A 19083-nucleotide genomic window follows, 5' to 3' on the forward strand; every position below is an offset into this window, starting at 1 on the left:
TGCCTGACCCCCTCCTGAGCATCAGTTCCTTCATCTGTAACATGGGGGCACTTTAATCAATCTCATCATTGTGAGGATTAAGTGTGAAAACAGAAGGTACTTCAAGTGATCAGTAAATGATGAATCCTCAGTAAGTGGTAGCTCTCTTCTTTCTTTCCCTTAAGTTTCAGCGCCACAGATCTCTTTCATCAGCTGTTATCATTATAAAAATCATCAGGCCGGGCGCGGTGGCTCAAGCCTGTAATCCCAGCACTTTGGGAGGCCGAGACGGGCGGATCACGAGGTCAGGAGATCGAGACCATCCTGGCTAACACGGTGAAACCCCTTCTCTACTAAAAATACAAAAAAATAGCCGGGCGAGGTGGCGGGCGCCTGTAGTCCCAGCTACTCCGGAGGCTGAGGCAGGAGAATGGCATAAACCCGGGAGGCAGAGTTTGCAGTGAGCTGAGATCCGGCCACTGCACTCCAGCCCGGGTGACAGAGCAAGACTCCGTCTCAAAAAAAAAAAAAGAAAAAAAAATCATCAATGAAAGTCAGATAAACTAGCCTCCAATTATGAGGATTTAATCTGAATGTACTTATTTCCTTTTGTTGAAATTACTACAAATTTAATGGCTTCAAACAACATAGATTTTACTCTTACAGTTCTGGAGGGCAGAAGTCCTCCAGAGCTGTAAATCAGAGCTGTGCTCCTTCTGGAGGCTCTAGGAGAGAACACATCCCTTGCTTTCTCCCACTTTTAGGGGCTGCCATGCCTCTTGGCTTATGACCACAGCACTCTGCACTTTGCCTCTGGCATCACATCTCCTTCTCTGACTCTGATCCTCTGGCCTCCCTCTTTCTCTGCGGCCCTTGTGATTACACTGGGCCTATCCAGACAACCCACCCTGCTCTCCTCCTTTGAAGTCATTTCATCTGCAAAGTCCGTTTTGCCAAATAAGGTCACATGCAGAGGGTCCGTGAGTTAGGATGTGGACATCTTAGGCATTATTGTGCCTGCAAGCCTGGGTTTTGATATTTAGCATTAGACATTTAGCAAGAGAACCTGAAGATATGATGTTCTGACTCCTTCTGCCAAAGAGATCACTGGGACAGTTCAGACACCAGAGAAAGGAAATATTTTCACCTGGAGTTTTGTGGTTCCCCACAGTCAAACTTTGTTTTCCCACTGCAGCCAGGACAGAAGTCCTGGGCAGTAATATCATATGGCCTGGAAGAACAAGGGTTTCAATGTCCTATGAAAGTGCAGCAAGCTCTCTGAGTCATCAGAGAAAGGGTCTCTCTTGTTGAAAGTATGTGGCATTCCAGTTATTTTAAAACTGGTAACCCATGGACTTACATTCAGCTTAAAAAGATCCATTGAGAACCAGCTACATAGAAGCCCTCATTCCTAATAAGAATATTTGCTTAGGCCGGGCGCGGTGGCTCAAGCCTGTAATCCCAGCACTTTGGGAGGCCGAGACGGGTGGATCACGAGGTCAGGAGATCGAGACCATCCTGGCCTACACGGTGAAACCCCGTCTCTACTAAAAAATACAAAAAAAACTAGCCAGGCGAGATGGCGGGCCCCTGTAGTCCCAGCTACTCGGGAGGCTGAGGCAGGAGAATGGCGTGAACCCGGGAGGCAGAGTTTGCAGTGAGCTGAGATCCGGTCACTGCACTCCAATCTGGGTGACAGAGCGAGACTCCGTCTCAAAAAAAAGAATATTTGCTTAATCCTTCATTTCCCCACCCAAGGGTGGTGGTGTACACTAATAGTAACAATGACTTTACTTCTGGACAATCTAAGTAGCTGTCTCAAGTCCACTACTGCTTTTCCTTCCTCTCCTAGTTAATAGAGTCATTTCTTTCCTTAATAAGAACCTACTGAGCACCAAGTATGTATGAAACAATGATCCATGACTTTGAGAGACTAGCCATTTGCTGAAGGAAGGAAACTTATAAACACTCTATTACAATGCAGGAGGATCAGTGACCTAGCAGACAAGGGCTCATGGCATGGGGGTCCTTCTGGGGAAGGATTGGATTGTGAGGTTGTCCACATAACTGACATTTAAACTGCAAGACTAAGAAATATCCACACGAAGCAGGGCAGAAAAGACATCCCAGGAAAGCAAAGGAACTTATGCAAAGGCACTGAGGAATGACAGAACCACCAGCTGAGCACCTAGTTCCCCATGGCTGGAGAGGAGCCACAGACTACCTGAACCAGGACAAGATTGTTTAGCAGGGGAGTGACCTGGTCAGATTATATTTTTCAGATGCAAGTTAGCAATCTGCATGGAGGATTACTTGAGATAAGGGAAGAGAGACCTGTGTCAAAAAAGTCAATTAGCATTCAAGTGACAAATGACAGCAGCCTTTTTTGAACATGCGGCAGAGGAATTGGAGTGAAGGGGTTGGATTGAGCAGTTAGAATCAGTAGCTTATTTGGTGTATGAAGAGAAAGTCAAGGGGGACTGTGATATCTTTATGGAGTTGCCTCTTGGTCAATGGTGTTGAACAAAATGAGAAATATGGGAAGGAAATTAATTTTGTGGTGAAATGGGTGTGTTTGGGGATATGACAAATTTCAGTTGCCTTGGGATATGAAGTGGAAATGTCTGTATGTAGTTGGTTGAAAATTTTAGATGTAAAGATAGATTGACATAGATATCAGATAAAAGGTAGCAGAAAGTGGTGCCACAGAAATAAAGTCCATGAGTGCAGTTGAAGAAGTGGTGGGAAGAGACTAAGGATGAGAAGAGGAGCAGCTTGTCCAGGTGGACCCTGGATGAACAATACCTCTTCTGTTTCTCTCACCTCTCTAGCACCTTTTAAATCCTACGTGGCCAATCTCTCTTTTCACCCACTGAAAATGGTGAGCTTGCAACTCTGTCTTTCCAATTCCAGAACAGCATGCTTGGATGGTAGATGAAAAGTTTTCTGGGAAAGACCTCTTATTATTTTCCTTTAAAACATATTGGAGACATTTTACAACTTAAACCAAGCAGTTTTTTCCTGGGAGTTATGTCTAGAAAAGAAAAGCATGATCTCTGTAGTCAAAGACCTCTAAAGAAGCACTGCTGACTATTTTTAGCATGAGTGTAAAGATAAATGCTGGAGATATGGCTGGAAAAGTAGAGAAGGGGGTGAGGGAAGGAGGAGTAAGCAACTTAAAGAGACTTCATGCCCTTGAGAAGGTGAAAAGGAGCCAATTCTTTAGGGCACCATTTCCCAAACTTCAATCACTCATTCTCCACCTTCATGGTTTTGCAAGATTCCCCATACCATCTACACAATTATTCACTTCACTTTTTTTTTTCTCTAAATCCATTCACTTTTTGAATTTAAAAACATGTTTTATATCAAACAGGCAATATCACTTTTGGAAATGCAGACCTGCACCAATTACAGAAATATTTAAAAGGCCTAGTTTTAAAAGTTAAAGCCTTCAATAAAAAAAGTAAAAATGATTGTATTCTAGCTAGATAACTATTGCTTGCTCAGGGCTGTGAACCTGAGGCCTGCTCTTTCTTTGCAGAGAAATGTGATAAGCCAGCATTAGGAAGGTTTTAAAGACGTTCTAGTACCAAACTCAGATTTTCCCCTCTAGGTTATTGGAAGGATTGAAATAAATTTGAAAAGAGAACAACTTTCATACTAAGTAATTTAATGTTATTTAATCTGGGATACTATGGTGGCATTCACTCAACCCTTTGGGTAACTTGTGCTAGGATTAATGCTAAGGAGAAGTGAAGGAAGTGATTGGGGCCAAAACAGGCTGGAATCAGCTTGTGGTTTAGAGCCAATTGCCACTCACTTCCTGTGGAGACTATGGTAGTCAAAACAAAAGGTTCCATTCACCTTGATGTACATAATTCCCTGCAAGCTCCTGAGAGCCATGGATAGAATCTCTAGGCACTGGTGTTGGGACTGTGCTCTTGGTGAGATAGGGTGTATCCAAGTGTTCAATGGTAAGAGGAGAGTCAAGGAGGCTCAGGGAGCAGAGAGAATGAGTTAGATAGAACCAGATGACCCCACATGTCTTGATAAGAGCAGGCAGCATAGCCATAGCCTCCAGCTGCTGGAGCCTCTGGGAAATACCACTTAGGAAACCATATGCATGGCTAACTTAGCAGGAACATCTCCAGAGAAGAAGACCCAGTGAGCAATCCATCATGCGCCCATCTGCTTTGTGTACAGTGACATGCACTGAGCACATCCATCACCTGGGAGAGAGATTGCGGTTTAACAAGGCCTGGGGATGAGTATTTCACATCACTTATTCATTCGTTTCTAAGATCTGACTTTCCAGAACACAATGCAAGTTTCAAGTCATTTGAATGTTTTCTAAAAAAAAAAAATAACAACTCTCATCTTCCCACTGTTGCTATGATGGGGCTGTTGTTCAGATCTCTTTGCTTTCATCAAATTAATTGCCCATTCCCTGCAATGGCTTAGATACAAGGATATAGATTCTGTCTGGGAGAACAGTCTGGCTTTGAATGGTAATGAGGGATATATGCATACAATTGCTTTTCTTCTGGAAAGGAAGGTGTGCATGAAGGTTTGCTAACCCATCCAGGGGTGTAACTTAATTTAGAATATTTGCTGGAGATGTTTGAAGTAAGTGCTTGAAAAATGCAAACATTCTCAGACGTGTTGGAAGGTCATAGTTTAGCCAAATATTGTCACTTTTAATTCGGCTTAGAATATCAGAATGTCAGAACTAAAAGGGACTCTTGGGACTGTTTAATTAAAAACCCTCATTTTTCAGATGGGGAAAATGATTTGCCCAAGGCCAGGTCATGAAACTCATAGTAGACTTGGAAATCACTACTTGCCCTTTTTACTTATATAGGCCGAATAAAAAATCATTTTAAGGTAGTAGAAAATACATTATCTGGCTCCAGAAGAGAAGAGAGACTATCCAAAATTTAAATGGAGGTTAGTTCAAATTAATTCTTCTTGTTTATGATGAATAGTTTTGTCCTCTCTGTCTAGACATTTAATAATTTTTGTCCTCCTAATGATTAGAAAATTTGTTCAAATTGGGAGATACAAAAAAAGAAGCAGCAAAAAGAGGGCAATTGATGAAACTTCTACTTAGGCTTTCCAATGCTGCAGGGCTCTTCCAGGACCCTCTCTTTTAAAGGAAGACGTCACATTGAGGTGAAAGGCATTTATCTGTGAGCAGTCCTGCATCTTCTGTTATTTGATTAAAAACAGGTGGCTCCTCTTTATAAGGAGCTGATAGGTTCCATGAAAAGATGCTTAAGGCCCTGTGTAAGTGCAAGCACCTCCTGCCTTCCAGGCACAAGGTCTCTTACTCAATGAAATCTCAGGATTCTGCCAGAGAGAATGAGAAGTTTTAAAAGAAGACATAGGCAACCCAATTAGGCTCCAGTCTGCTCGGGCCCTGAGCTGCCAGTTTTCAACAAAAAGAGAAATGTAATAGAGAAAGCAAAACTGTTCACTTTGGTCAACAAAATTAGATGTCGTCAACGGAAAGTCCTGCTTTTGACCACTTTTCTACTATGCCATGGAAGGTGGTCTTCCAGCTAAGGGGGCATTGACCTTTCCAGTAAAAACAGGTATAAGCCCTTGGATTTGTACAGAGGTTTGCAGTTGCAAAAGACATTCACATATATTATTTCATCTGGTCTTCATGGCAACTCTGAATAGGGATAATCGTTCCCTATGCAGATAAGGAAAGTAAGCCCAGGTTAAGTTAGCTGATGTCAGACTTGGGGATTAAAACACAGATCTTTGACTCTAAGTTTACACTGTATATCATGTTTCCATTTTGTTACTTACAAAAATCTACTGCAGCAAACTTACTCTGTCCTAGAAGGAAATGACATACTTAGAAATGAACATAAAGTTCTTATCATGGTTCTTGACTGTGCCAAGTAAGTGCTTGGCATGGCATAGCTGCTGTTGAGGAAGAGGCAGTGTGGTGGAATCATTAAAATTATAGGTTTGAGATTTGAAAAATCTGGATGTGAGTCCTGAATTTGGCCCTTTCTGCTCTCAGAAAATGCTCTATGTGAGTGAGACCGAACGCCTTAACTTCCCTGAGGGTGGAATGAGATGCAAATGTGTGTGCCAAGCTTACCATGATGCCTGCACTTAGCGTTTGATGAGTGTAGGGATAATTACATCAAAAGGGTACGCTCATAGACTTTGCTGTAAGGAAACAAAGCAATCCCTGCCTTGGAACCAGATGTTAACATTTCATAGTTAAATACCTTGTTTTTTTTGGTCTCAGATATTCAAAGGCCTCCTGTTTTTGCCTCTCTTGACTTTCTGCATGTAAAAGTTTGCTAGAGTGTTCAGTGAACCCTATGGCTTTATGGTCTACAGAGCAGACCTCGCTTGTGGCCAGGTACCTGTATATGATGCACGCCGTGTTCTGGCAGGTACTGCAATTGTTGAGATCTTGGCCAGTTCGATAAAAGTTGCGCCTGCAAGACAGAGCATTTGCTGGATAAATCTATGGGCAAAAGTCACATGGGCCACAAACATTCAACCTACTGGTTCCTTAGTCCCTATAGCACAGCATTCATGGTGCTCTTAAGTTGCATGGCCATTATAAATAAGGAAACAAGAAAGTCATGACAATAGGAGCTCACATTTCTAGAAGGCTTCATACATGTTTAAAGACTTCCCAAGCTGAGAGTTTTTTCATGCTGACAACAATCCTGTGAGATGAGGGATTCTGCAGGTGAATGGAAGGGAGGTTATTAAAACTCCTGACCTCTTAGTTCGGTATGTTTCACACTGCATATCACAGTGTTTCTCTCCTATATGGCAGTGCTGATTCTGATTCATACAGCAAACGCCAGTTAATGACTTCTCTCTCCTACCCTTTTTGATGAGCTTTAACCATTGCTTCTTCTCTGTCTTTAGAGAGCACTTTCTGGAAGGACGAACATTTCACATCTAAACAAATAACTGCCTTTTCCTCCTATACTGGTGCTGAGTCACCCAGGAAAGCATTTTGTGACTTTTTTCTCTTGGCAGAAAATGAATTGTGCAAAATGAACTGTGATCTCATTTCAGTTCCAATTAGTTGGTCATTGATGGACCAGCCCAAGTCATCAAAGTAGTCAGTACAGGGGAAGGTCAATAGTAAGCTGAGTGGCCACCTCAAGTCCTTTGTCACAATGACACAAAGAATGGAAATACTGTACAAATGCAGTAACTTGCTAAGAAGAGGGGGATGGGGAAGTGCCTTCCTGCTATTGTTTTCCCCCATCATATATCAACGGAACCCTCATCCTCATAAAAATCATTTTTGATCCTATTGCTTCATGGCTGCCTTTTCCCATTCTGTTAACACCTGAAAACGAAAACAAACAGCAATAGAAATCCACAAAAATCCACCAAAGCCTAGAACTAAATGAAATTCCATTAGAGAAAAGGGAGGTCTGTGGTTATGATTTGGAGAAATGACAGTACTTCAAACATTCTGGAGACATTTTTACTGAAAGAAACCAAAGCTATCTCTGCCCCTGTGTTGGCAAATGACTTCACCCAGTCATTTTTAATATGAAAAAAAAAAATCTCCTTACCCTTCAGTGAGAGCTCGAGCTTTCTCCAAGTCTTGAATTACATTCAAAAGGACTTTAATTTTCTCTTGGTTCGAGTGCAGAGATTCCTCCACGGATTGCAGTCGGCCTTGGAGGTCGCAGAGTTCACCCCGTGCCAGGTGAATTTGATTAATGTCACTAATCTCCCTGTTGCTCTGAAGTTTGGTCTCACTCTTTGGAAGAGAGGATGGGAGGTGATCACTTCCTGGACAATTTGGAAACTCCAGGGTGTCTGACTCAGTGGGGTTGTTTGCCATCTGCTCCTGACACCCAGGGGCAGATTTCGATGCACTGTTAATTTTGAGTGACACCAGATTCTGGTGATTGTTACTTGATGAAGGACAGTCTGAGGCTCTTCCTGGGTAGGCTAGCTGGCTGTGGGAGCCTGATGAGGGGGAACTGTGAGTCCGTGGAGGTGAAGGAACACACGTTTCCTTTGACTGAGATGACAGTGGGCCAAAGTCTTTGTCATCCGAGTTGTCTTTGGGCAAAAGCAATTCAGGTTTAAGTTTCTCTGTGCCTGGTGTGTGGCTGGCAACGCTGGTAGCATTTAAGCAGGAGGTGGATTTTTCTGAATCTGGTAGAGTCATCCTTCTCCCATCACCTGGACATGTGTCATCCAAAGGGTGTATGGAGTTACTTACTTCAACTGGCCTGTCTGGGCTGAGAGCAGACTCTCTAGCTTCCCAGGAAGGACTGTGATAAATATCATCTGGAACCTGAATGGCAGCTGTGGCTTTCTCTAAGGACCTCCAAGTTCCTGCTTCCAAGCATATGCTAACAGGACCATTGCTTTGTACCTTGGGGACCCTCGGGAGGAATGTGTGGGACACCTTGACCCTTCGAGGCCCATCCTCAAGATGCTGAGCCAACCTTAAGTAGGCAAAGTCAGAAGACACAATGTCCTGTTCAGAGAGGTTGCCGTTGACCTGGATGGCACTTTGGGATGCTGTTGGCATTTCCACCAGGGACTTGCTGGCTGTGAGTTTCTTCCTTTTGAAAACTGGGAAATGCTTCCTGAGACTGGGGGAAGTTTGGATCGCAGCATTGCGAAAGCCCCCTGCCTTCTGGGACCTGGGGAAGGAGAGCGAGTAGGTGGGGGGATGATGGTGCCTGGTTGCTTGAGTTTTCCCCATCACAGCCAGGTCTTCTGGAGTTCGGACATCAACCTCAGCTAGGCCAGCTGGATTCTTAGTGGTCCCATCTTCCTTGAATCTCACCTGCTGGGATTTGCTCCTGCGGTGGTGAGGTTGTTTCACAAACTCTACTGATTCTAGACTGTTACGCTTTAGAAGCACAGGCCTCACTTTCATATTTTGCTGGGCCATTGAGCCTCAGTAGGAAGGATCAGGACCACACACTTCTCCTAGGCACATCTCCCCTTAGGTCTTTGGAGCAGTATCTAATGATGGTATTTCAAACATAGAGAACTGCTGGCCAGGATGGAGTTGTCCTCTCCTCTTAGTATGGGAAATCCTGTTGGCCATTCCCAGCCTCTAGAGTCTCCATAGGAACTAGCTGTAATGCTTTCCCCGCAGTTAAAATATTAATTCATTGTAGTCATAATTGCTTCTTGAAAAAACAAATGAGTTAGGCTAACTATTAAACATATGATCTACCAAGAGATAGATCATAGGCTGTTTATCAAGGGAGGCTGGCACGCAGTTCTGATCTTGGAAGAAGCTGGCTGTCTTGAACAAAAAGACAACAAAAGTACCATTTAGCGGGTAGTGCCAGACTCCCAGTGAGTGAATTCCAAAAGAAACCTGCTACATCTAGAACATACGGCTTTTTCCCCACCCCCCAGAGCATTAATGTCCAGTGTGAAACTGCAGGAAACTTAAAGGCATCTTCTTTTCATAGCAGGTAAATAGGTGGAGAAATAAATGACCTGGGGGTTTGCTACTTTGATGATACATGATGCACCCAAGGGAACACTCTTATTTATGTCAATCACAAATTCCTCCTTTGGGGCCATTGTTTTCTTTCATGTTGTCTCTCTTTTCTTCAGTAAGGGAAACTTATCTTCCTAAATGGCCTCACAAAACCCAGTGGGGTATGACCAGGACAGGATTGAGGAATCATAGGGGATTCAGTGGGCAGAGAGTATCTGCTGTGGTGTCTTGGCCGAAGTTCACATGTGGGCACGGTGAGCTATGTCTGCAGCCTCCAGGATGACGTATGTTTGCTTGGCCTCAGGGGCTGAGGTCTGAGACCAGCTGGGGTCTGAGATCTGCAAGCAGGTGAGGAGCACCTGAAAGTGAAGAGACAACAGTTGCCACTGAGAACGCAGTTTCTGTGGACCTGGATTTCTCTTCCCATTCTAACTTCCTAGCTGAGTATTTTGAGTGGAGGGTCTAGGAGTAAGTCAACCATGTGACCTTTATCTCGGTTCTCTTTGTGAGCCAGGCTTTGTGGGTGCAGGGCCTTGGAACAAAATGCCTGTCTGCCTGGACCCTTTTCTCTCTACACTTCCGCACATCACCCAGCCAACTCCTATTCATCAGTTGGGAGTCCCAGGAATTTCTCAGGAAGACTTGACAATGACTCTCCCTTACTCACACACCCAGTGCCAAGACCACATCAAGACCCATTGTACATCCTCGTCACATTTTTCACAATACAAATTGTAGCTGTTATTAAATAAGCATTTGTGTATGTATTTATTTAGTGTGCACCTCCTCCACTACCCTGTAGGCTCCAGGAGGGCAGAGACTGGAACCATCTCATTCACTGCTTGAGCATTTCCAGCCCTCTTTCTGGCTCACTATAGGTGCTTAAGGAGAATTTGTTGAAAAAGTAGATGGTTGGATGAAGGGCAGGTCCTTCTGAAGTAAAAGAGAGCCTGGGCATGAAGAAGAGTGAAGGTCCTAGAGTATCCTGCTAGGGAAACAGGATCTGTGGACTCGTTCTGCTATGACTGCAACGTTTATTTTAAGGACAAAATTCTCCCCTGATGTCTTCATTTCTTATTGTTTTCCAGGAGATAAATGTGCATGAACTTCTCTGAGGAACAGCTACCTCATAATAATAATAGCCACCATTTATTGAACACCTACTTTTACCATGCTGAGGACTTTACTTGCATTAATTAAAACAACTCATATTTACTTAGTACTAACTCATGTGACAGATGCTGTTCTAAGCACTTGCCAAGCCATAATTCATTCATTCATCACAAATGACTCTATAAGGGTAGATAATATTTTTGTCCTCATTTATAGTTGAATAAACTGAGGCCCAGAAAGGTTAAGTAACTTGCCTAAACATATCCTACTCCCTTTCCAATATTGCATTATCTCATTTAATCCTTACAAAAAATCCATGGGGTGCCATTATCCCCCTTAGACTTATGGGGAAATTGAAGCTTAGAGAGGGTAAGTACTCAGTAGAGGAGCTAGAATTTGAACCTAGAAGTCTGTCATTCCTAAGTCCACATTCTTAATCATGAAGTTATGACTCTGCCCTTTTGGGATCTGCATGATATGTTGACAGTTGCTAAGAACAAGGGCAAAAGACCCTTGCAGATCTGGGGAGATGCAGGGAACTGTCCCCTGGCCTTGCCATGGCAAAGCAAACCAGAGGATTTGCTGCAAATCAGAGGGATTACAATGGCACTGACATGAGGAGAGTTCTAAGCCTGTCCGGGTTGACCGAGGGATTTTAAAAGAAAATAAAAGTAATAAAATAGCCCACAAGTATTTGGCTGGCTCTGAGAAAGTAGTCTGTCTTAGAGCCCAGCTGTATTGGTCTGGTCCCATGCTGCTAATAAAGACAAACCCGAGACTGGGTAATTGATAAAGAAAAAGAGGTTTAACGGACTCCCAGTTCCACATGGCTGGGGAGGCCTCGCAATCATGGTGGAAGGCAAAGAAGGAGCAAAGGCATGTGCAGGGGAACTCCCCTTTATAAAACCATCTTATCTTGTGAGACTTATTCACTATCATGAGAAAGACCCACCCTCATGATTCAATTACCTCCCACCAGGTCCCTCCTACTACACATGGGAATTATGGTAGCTACAATTAGAGATTTGGGTGGGGACACAGCCAAACCATATTGCCAGCCAGCCTTATCATACAGATAAAAACCTTGGCTCCATAAACGGAGACTATTACTAACATTTTCCTTCACACTATTTGGGGTGTTCATTGTGAGTGCAGCCTAAACTTTGTCTATAAGACTTCTGCTTTCCCCAAGAATTGCTAGATAATGTTCATAGGAACTTTGGCTTTTCCTGATCCTAGATGCCTTGAGAGGGTCCAACTAACCCAGCAGTGCTGGGAGAGTGTGTGGCACATCCTGGAAGATACTTGGATTCATCTAAAATGCTAATGAGTTGTCAACTTGTCATCAACCTTTTCTACTAACTACTGCTAACATTCTGAGTATACCTTAGAACCTGATTCAAACCCTGCCCCTTACTGGCTGAAGGACTTGGTGTGTTTTTCGTCTGTAAAGTGGGGATGACATAGCGTAGACACAGACTCATGAGTCTGATGTGAAGTCAGTGAGACAATGTATGCGAAACTCTCAGCCCAGAGCCTGGCACACATTAGGCAATTGGTGTGTGTTTTCTACCATTGCTGTTATCACTATTGCAATCACCTGCAGCCAGGGCTTCTTGCTGTGAATGCCAGGATGTGTGTGGATGTGCTGTATCTAGGGAGAGGGACGATAACTTTCAGCAAAGCTCATGGAGCTCTGTGAGCCACAGTGGTGGATGAACCACCATCTGTAGCTTTTCCAGAGCAGGTAGAGCCATCGTGGGACAGAATGAGCAGAGTTTCATGAGCAGGTGGTTCCTCATTTGCCTTGCCTGTTTGAAGAGCAGGGTTGGCTTCTAAGAGTGGCATTGTCACCTACCTCTCTGAGGAGATGAACCTACTGATCCCGAGTTGCTTTACACAAAAATTCCAAACAATGCAACTTTTTAAAATTGGTCCTATGTTTCAATGACTTTGTATAGGACTTTTAGGTCTGGGAGAATTCAGTAGACAATTTCCTCAGTCCATGACTAAATCCTTTCTGCATCTTCCTCCTCAAATAATAATTAAGCCTGCCTGGATGCCTGTGATGATGGGGAGCTCAGTACCCAATTCCCTAGTCCATAATAGTTATTTTCATTAATAATAGCAAGTATGTATTAAAAACTCACTGTTAAATGCTATGTTAGCACCTGGCATTTAATCCTCAAAATGACCTTCTGTATATTATCCCCATTTTGCAGAGTAAGCAGTTGAAATTTGTGAGATAATCACATGCTTGAAAACACACAGTTCATACTCTTCATCTTTGTACTGCAGAGCCTAGATATTTATATGCGTACTTTTGTGGGTTTCCTTGACTAATTATGTTTTGCCTTCTTCTTAACTGCTTATTAGCACTTCATTCTGGGAATGATAACTCACACAGGCTACGATTGTCTGAGGCTGGTTTTCATAAGAGCTAATGTCTAGTGCATTGATTATGTGCCAGGCATTGTGATTGGTATGTTTCATTTACTCTCTTCCTTAATCCTATGACACTCTTAGAGGCAGGTGCGATCAGTTCCCCATTTTATAAATGAGGAAACTGAGGCACAGAAGATGAAGATATTTGTACCAAGTTGTTCACACTGATAAGGGATGGAGCTGTCGTTTGGACCCACAGACTGACCCTGAAGAACAGGCTTCTCACTGTTGGGCCTTCTTGCCTTCTTCAGGACTGGAAAGATTAATATTTTTGTGCAAGGCTAGCAAGCAGGTTTCAAACTCCCTCCACATTTTCATTCTGAAAGTCAGTCATTATTCTGGTGTTAGCCCTGCCTTTTCTCCAGGAAGTTTGTGTATCCTTTAGATGTTTTCTTTTAATCTTTAAAAGCAGTTGGTTTTCTCTTATAAACATATTATTTGTTCATTGTAAAAATTCAAATAATACAAATAACAAAAGGAAGAAAAAAATCACCTGAAATCTTACCACCTAGAAAGAGCCATAATACACCAACAATTTGGTGACATTCATTCTAGCCATCTCCCTGTGCAATGCTTGCACAGAAATTGCATACACAGACAAGCTTATGGACAGAAAGCCTTTTGTTCACTGAACAACTTGGAGAAAGTTACACATTATGGCATACAGATCACACTGTCCTTTTAAGTAGGCTAACATGAATTTGTCTAGTTATACAATTATCTATTTAAATAGTATTTTTGTGGATATTTAGGTTGTTTATAAATTTTTGGTATTATTTAAAAGTCTATAAATAACATTTTTTGTATGTAAATCCTGGAGCACTTGTCTAATTATCTCCTTGGAATAAATGCCTGAAGAAGAATTAGTGGGTCAAAGTAGCTGTGCATTTTACATTTTGTTGATACTACCATGTTACCACTCATCCTTCTATAAAGTTCTACTAATGTGCAACTCTGGCATTACTGCATGAGAAGACCTTTTACCAGAACCTCTTTGTTACTGTGCTTGGTCAATTTATGATAATTGTTTTTGTCATTGCCAATAAAGTAGAAAAGAAATTGTATCTCATTATTCTCGATAGGGAATTTATATAAGAGTGGACTTTTTTTTCACATATTGGTTTTACACAATGTTTGATACAAATAAAGGCCGAAAAGTTGAAAATGAAAATTTGAATAGCCAAGCAAATGTGGAAACTCTCGTGTTTTAGACAGAACCTAGGAAGTTTAGGAAATACAAAATTTTCTCTTGACAAAAATATTTTGTGTCCCAACTCGTCTGCCCTTGATGTCCACCATGACCCTTGTACAGACACATCCTGGGGAATACACCTGGCTAAAAGCACCCTCTGGAGGCCTTTAAGTCTTATGGGCTCCCAGTTGTCCATTAATTCACATTTTCCTAGGCATTGGAGGTTAGGGCTAAATTAATATCCTGGCGAGGATCCAGAATCATTCCCTAGAGGTGGTCACAGCTGCCCCACGGCTGGAGTTATTGTTGATCTTTGCAACACTTTATTCTGTCCTCCCTTGATTATTGACTTTAGTGAACATGAACCAATGGTTTATGTTCCATCTATGCCTTTGGCCCACATCAAATGGTCCTCATGGAATCAGTGTCCATTCAGTAGATACAGAAACATTGGACAATATCTCTGTAGGTTGCACACTGTGGGCTTTCGCTGGAATTCCTGCCCAGTCTTCTTTTCTCAGTGTATTTAGGCCATACAGTGAGGGGTTAAGTACATAGGCTTTCACTTATTATCTACCTAGATGAGACTCTTCCACTTTCTGACTATTGACCTGGAACAAGTGAATTGATCTTTGTAAAACCACCTAGACTGATTGTGAGAATTAAATGAAATAATCTATATGAAATCGTCAGGATAGTCAGTGTTCACTCTTCAGATAGAACCCAGCTGGTAGCCTTGAGATACTTGTGAATTGGTCTTGGGCCCTCCTCTTTCCCTTGGGATAGTAAACTGTAGGTGCATTCATGGGAAGGAATGTACAAAGATGGCATTCCCTTCTACGAGGAATGTACAAGGAGTCCTATCTCCCTGCCATCTCTGTACTTTGTGTACTTTAGCATTGTGCTTGTCTATCTATATTGTGATGATCTGCTGACTTCTAGCCTCTTCAACTAGACTATAAGCTCCTTGAGAGACAGGTGGTGATGGTCTACTCCGAGTCCTTATCCTCTGCTTGACACAGAGAGGGTCGGTCTTACATAAATTCTTGTAAAACAAATGAATATAATCCTGTATTATCTAATTTGCCTTAGCTTCTATGACATGGAATAGTTGGATAGTCGCATAGAATAAATGTTTGCATAACTAAGAGTGAAGGAATTAATTCACTTCCAACATTTTTTTTCCTTTCAAAGATTTATTATCAGTAGGTCTCATGTCTGTTCTCTAGTCTACTATGCTTTCTCTCTTTATGACAGATTTAATTTGGTTGGACTTTATTGAGATTCTGCTGTGAGGTGGGCACTGTAATAAATACTGTGGAGATTCCAAGGAGGAATAAGACCTGACCCCTATTGTAGCTCTAAGAAAGGACCTTGTAATGCCAACCTCATATGGAATCTGTTCCTGAGAATTGCTACCCAATGTTGTACGGGTAGGGGAGGACTTAGAGGGAGGCATTTGATTCATTTCATGCATCCAAATTCTGCCTTACATATGAGGGTGCTTTACATGTTAACTGGGGTTCAGACTGTCCTTCATGCCAGGAGTCAGCAAGTTTTTTCTTTAAAGAGCCAGATAGTAAATATTTCCATCTTTGCTGACCACACAGTTTCTGTTGAAACCATTCAGCTCTGCCATTGTGGCAAGAAATAAGTCATAGACAATATGTAAACAAATGGCTCTGGTTGTGTTCCAATAAAACTTCATTTATAAAATATGCAACTGAATGGATTTGACCTGGGAGCCATAGTTTGAGAACCCCCGCTTTAGGCACTGGGAAGTCATTGGTGGTTTTTGGGCAGGAGGCTCTTGATTAGGTTGTTTTTCAGAGGAGGCTTTGTTTGTTGACACATTGCCATCTCCCTTCTCTGAACTTAGTAATAATAACCTTTACTATTTATACCACACTTTACAACTTACAAAGCATTTTCAAATCCCATGTAATCCCCTCTAGGGAGGCTGGGAAGCATTATCCCTGTTTAAAGAAGAGGAATTCAATCCAGAAGGATTCAATGACTTGTCCTAAGTCACAGAGGTAGACTGGAACCCTGTCTTCCTGCTACTAGCCTCAGGGCTCTGGTGGAGATCCCGACTTTCCCTCCATTTAGCTGGCCAGACATCTAACTACTTTATGTGTTAGTCCTGTTTCCTCAGCTGCAGGGTGCATTTCTAAGGTGTAGGGATATGTCTTCCACTCTTTTCCTATCCTCCAAAGTCCTAAGCACAGTGTTGAGTCTTTAAGGAGCCATTTACTATTGATCATTCACCTCTGGGCCTTGTGGTTCAAAGTTTGCTTTCCTTCCATTTGTATTCAGTTAATTGCTCGGTCAAATCTGTTGGTAAGGGTTACTCCACACTCATCTGAAATCAAAGGGTTAATGCTTGTGGTCCAAGTCTTCATTTGTCTTTCCAATTTGAAATTTGGAAAGATAATTTTCCAAATTATATATTCCAAAAATATACCCCTTTCCGGCAGCTTTCTCAATAAGGAAAAGGGTATATTTTGGGGGTCTGCCTAAATCTACATTTTGTGGTAAGTGGTCAAAGAAACAAAGGGAATTGACTTTCTTTTTAGCACCTGGGATTACTAAGCATGGGTGAACTTGAGGAAAGAATTAGGCACCAAAAGGTGAGGTTAAAATCCAGACTTGGCCGGGCGCGGTGGCTCAAGCCTGTAATCCCAGCACTTTGGGAGGCCGAGACGGGCGGATCACGAGGTCAGGAGATTGAGACCATCCTGGCTAACACGGTGAAACCCCGTCTCTACTAAAAATACAAAAAAAAAAAAAAAAAAACTAGCCGGGCGAGGTGGCGGGCGCCTGTAGTCCCAGCTACTCCAGAGGCTGAGGCAGGAGAATGGCGTGAACCCGGGAGGCGGAGTTTGCAGTGAGCTGAGATCTGGCCACTGCACTCCAGCCTGGGCGACAGGCAAGACTCCGTCTCAAAAAAAAAAAAAAATCCAGACTTATATATTTGGGACCCTGAAAGATGTTGGATACGTACTGATCATGAAATCTTGTTCTCACTTTCCTGTATACCATGTTTGACCTTTTTGCACAAATTCTGGTATTCATACCCAGGTCTCCATCATCTCTCACCTGTATCACTGCGAATGTCCCCCTCTCTTGTCCTCTTTGCCATCTGTCCTCCACACGGCAGCCAGAATAATCTTGGTAATATTTAATGAGATCACATCAGGCCCCTCTTTGAAACCCTGCAAAGGTGTCCCACTACATTTAAATTAAAATCCAAACAAGTTCCATAACTTTCAGGGCCACAACATTGAAGAAAGGCCACAACCCTATGTCATCTGGCCCCTGCCTACCTTCCTGGTCCCATCTCATCTCATGCCACTTTCCCCCTTTTCTGTGACCTGGTCCATGACCCTGAACATGCTAGATTCATGCTCATCATCTGGCTTTGAAATCTACTATTCCTTTTGTTAGGACTCCTCTTTCCCCAGATCCTTCCAAGGCTGTCATCTCCAGGAGACACTCCCTGACGCCCTCTCCCATTCCATGTCCCTCTATGCAGCAAAACCCTGTCCTATTAGCTTATTTATTATCTGTCTCTGCCCCATTTATTGAAGAACTTTAGTATTTGTTGAATGAATGAATAAAGAGTAAATTCTTATAGTTAGAGGCTTCAAGGAATCAAGGAATCATACAACCTTAGAAATAAAACGGAGAAGTTTAAAACTTTAGACCTTGGGGAGAATCTTATTTAATGATTTTCAAAATTCCTTTGGCAGTAAACTCAGCTTTCCAAATCCAAACTTAAGCACAATTCCAATATCTAAAACTGAATAAAAGTGGAGTTGTTCTAGAAAATGTAGGGAATTCAATCCTGGGACTCAAAGCAAACCTAAAAACCAAAGACAGCTCCCCTCATTATAGAGATGGGGAAACTGAGACTCTGAGCAGCTGTCTTCTGCCTGCAAATGCTTCAAGAAGAACAAAGTCGGTGGTGTGTATCCCGTACCCCAGCACAGCTTCTAGCATGGAGCAGGAGCTGGGGGAACATTTGTGGAACTGCACAAGTGACACACTGAGTTGAAGGCAGAAGTGTAACTGATGTCAATCCAGGGTCTCCTGTTCTCCAATATACCAGGGAGAAAGGTTGAGGGCCATGGCCCCATATCTGGTTCCAGCTCAGGTACCTCATTTGGAACCAGACCTAGTGGAGAAGACAGGCTTTCTGATCCCAGAGTCCTCTCCAATGGATGGGCAAGCCACTAATGCTATTTTTTTCTACCACTCCAGCCCTCTAATTGCATTTGTCACCCAGGGAGATACGACTACCATCTACCTCTACCTCCTCTTCATTTTTATCCTTTCTTCTGCCTTCTCTTCCTTTTTAAAAAAAAATAATAAAATGTTTCAGGTATGCAAGGCAACACAGAGGACAGTAGAGTGAACATAACAAGCATGACCAGCCTAAGACATGAAAGGTTACAAATCTAGCTGGATTATCCTGCGGATTTCCTCTCTCCTTTCTCCTTTTATTGTATTTCCCTCTGTCTTCCCTCCTTCTTTTCCCCTTCTTCCCTTCTGTTCTCCGGCATGGCTCGCCATTTCATTTCTTCCCTCTCCTCCCTGCTCTTTGTCTCACCACCTTACTTGCCCTCCTCTTTTCCACACCCTGCCCTTCCTCTTCCTTCTCCATTTCTTTTGTTCCTCTCTGGCTCCTTCTCTTGCCTTCTCCTTCTCTCTTGCATCTTTATAAATGTTTTAGGGTCAGTGATTCTTTCCTTTGGCTCATTCAGGGTGAGGAATCAGCATCTCCTGAATTTCCTCTCCTGCAAGCCTCAGGGCACCTGCCCTGTAGGGATAATTCTGTGGTGCATGCACCCCTCTAGTC

General features: G+C 42.7%; 2 protein-coding genes across 4 annotated transcripts in view; one reads left to right on the top strand and one right to left on the bottom strand.

The window, feature by feature from the left end:
- Positions 1-19083, top strand: part of DOCK2 (dedicator of cytokinesis 2) — a 323398-nt gene that overhangs the window by 115984 nt on the left and 188331 nt on the right. The gene's annotated exons all lie outside the window — the stretch shown is intronic.
- The window catches only part of INSYN2B (inhibitory synaptic factor family member 2B), a 119581-nt gene that overhangs the window by 13435 nt on the left and 87063 nt on the right, over positions 1-19083 (bottom strand). Inside the window, exons 2-3 of the mRNA XM_033180270.1 lie at positions 7560-9831; positions 6375-6449 (exon numbers count right to left, since the gene is read on the bottom strand). Of these exons, the coding sequence (XP_033036161.1) occupies positions 6375-6449; positions 7560-8905 (1421 nt within the window). The 5' untranslated portion in view covers positions 8906-9831. The remainder of the gene's footprint in view (positions 1-6374; positions 6450-7559; positions 9832-19083) is intronic.

This window comes from Trachypithecus francoisi, unplaced genomic scaffold, assembly GCF_009764315.1.
Source record: "Trachypithecus francoisi isolate TF-2019V2 unplaced genomic scaffold, Tfra_2.0 Lachesis_group2, whole genome shotgun sequence".
Taxonomy (NCBI): Eukaryota; Metazoa; Chordata; class Mammalia; order Primates; family Cercopithecidae; genus Trachypithecus; species Trachypithecus francoisi.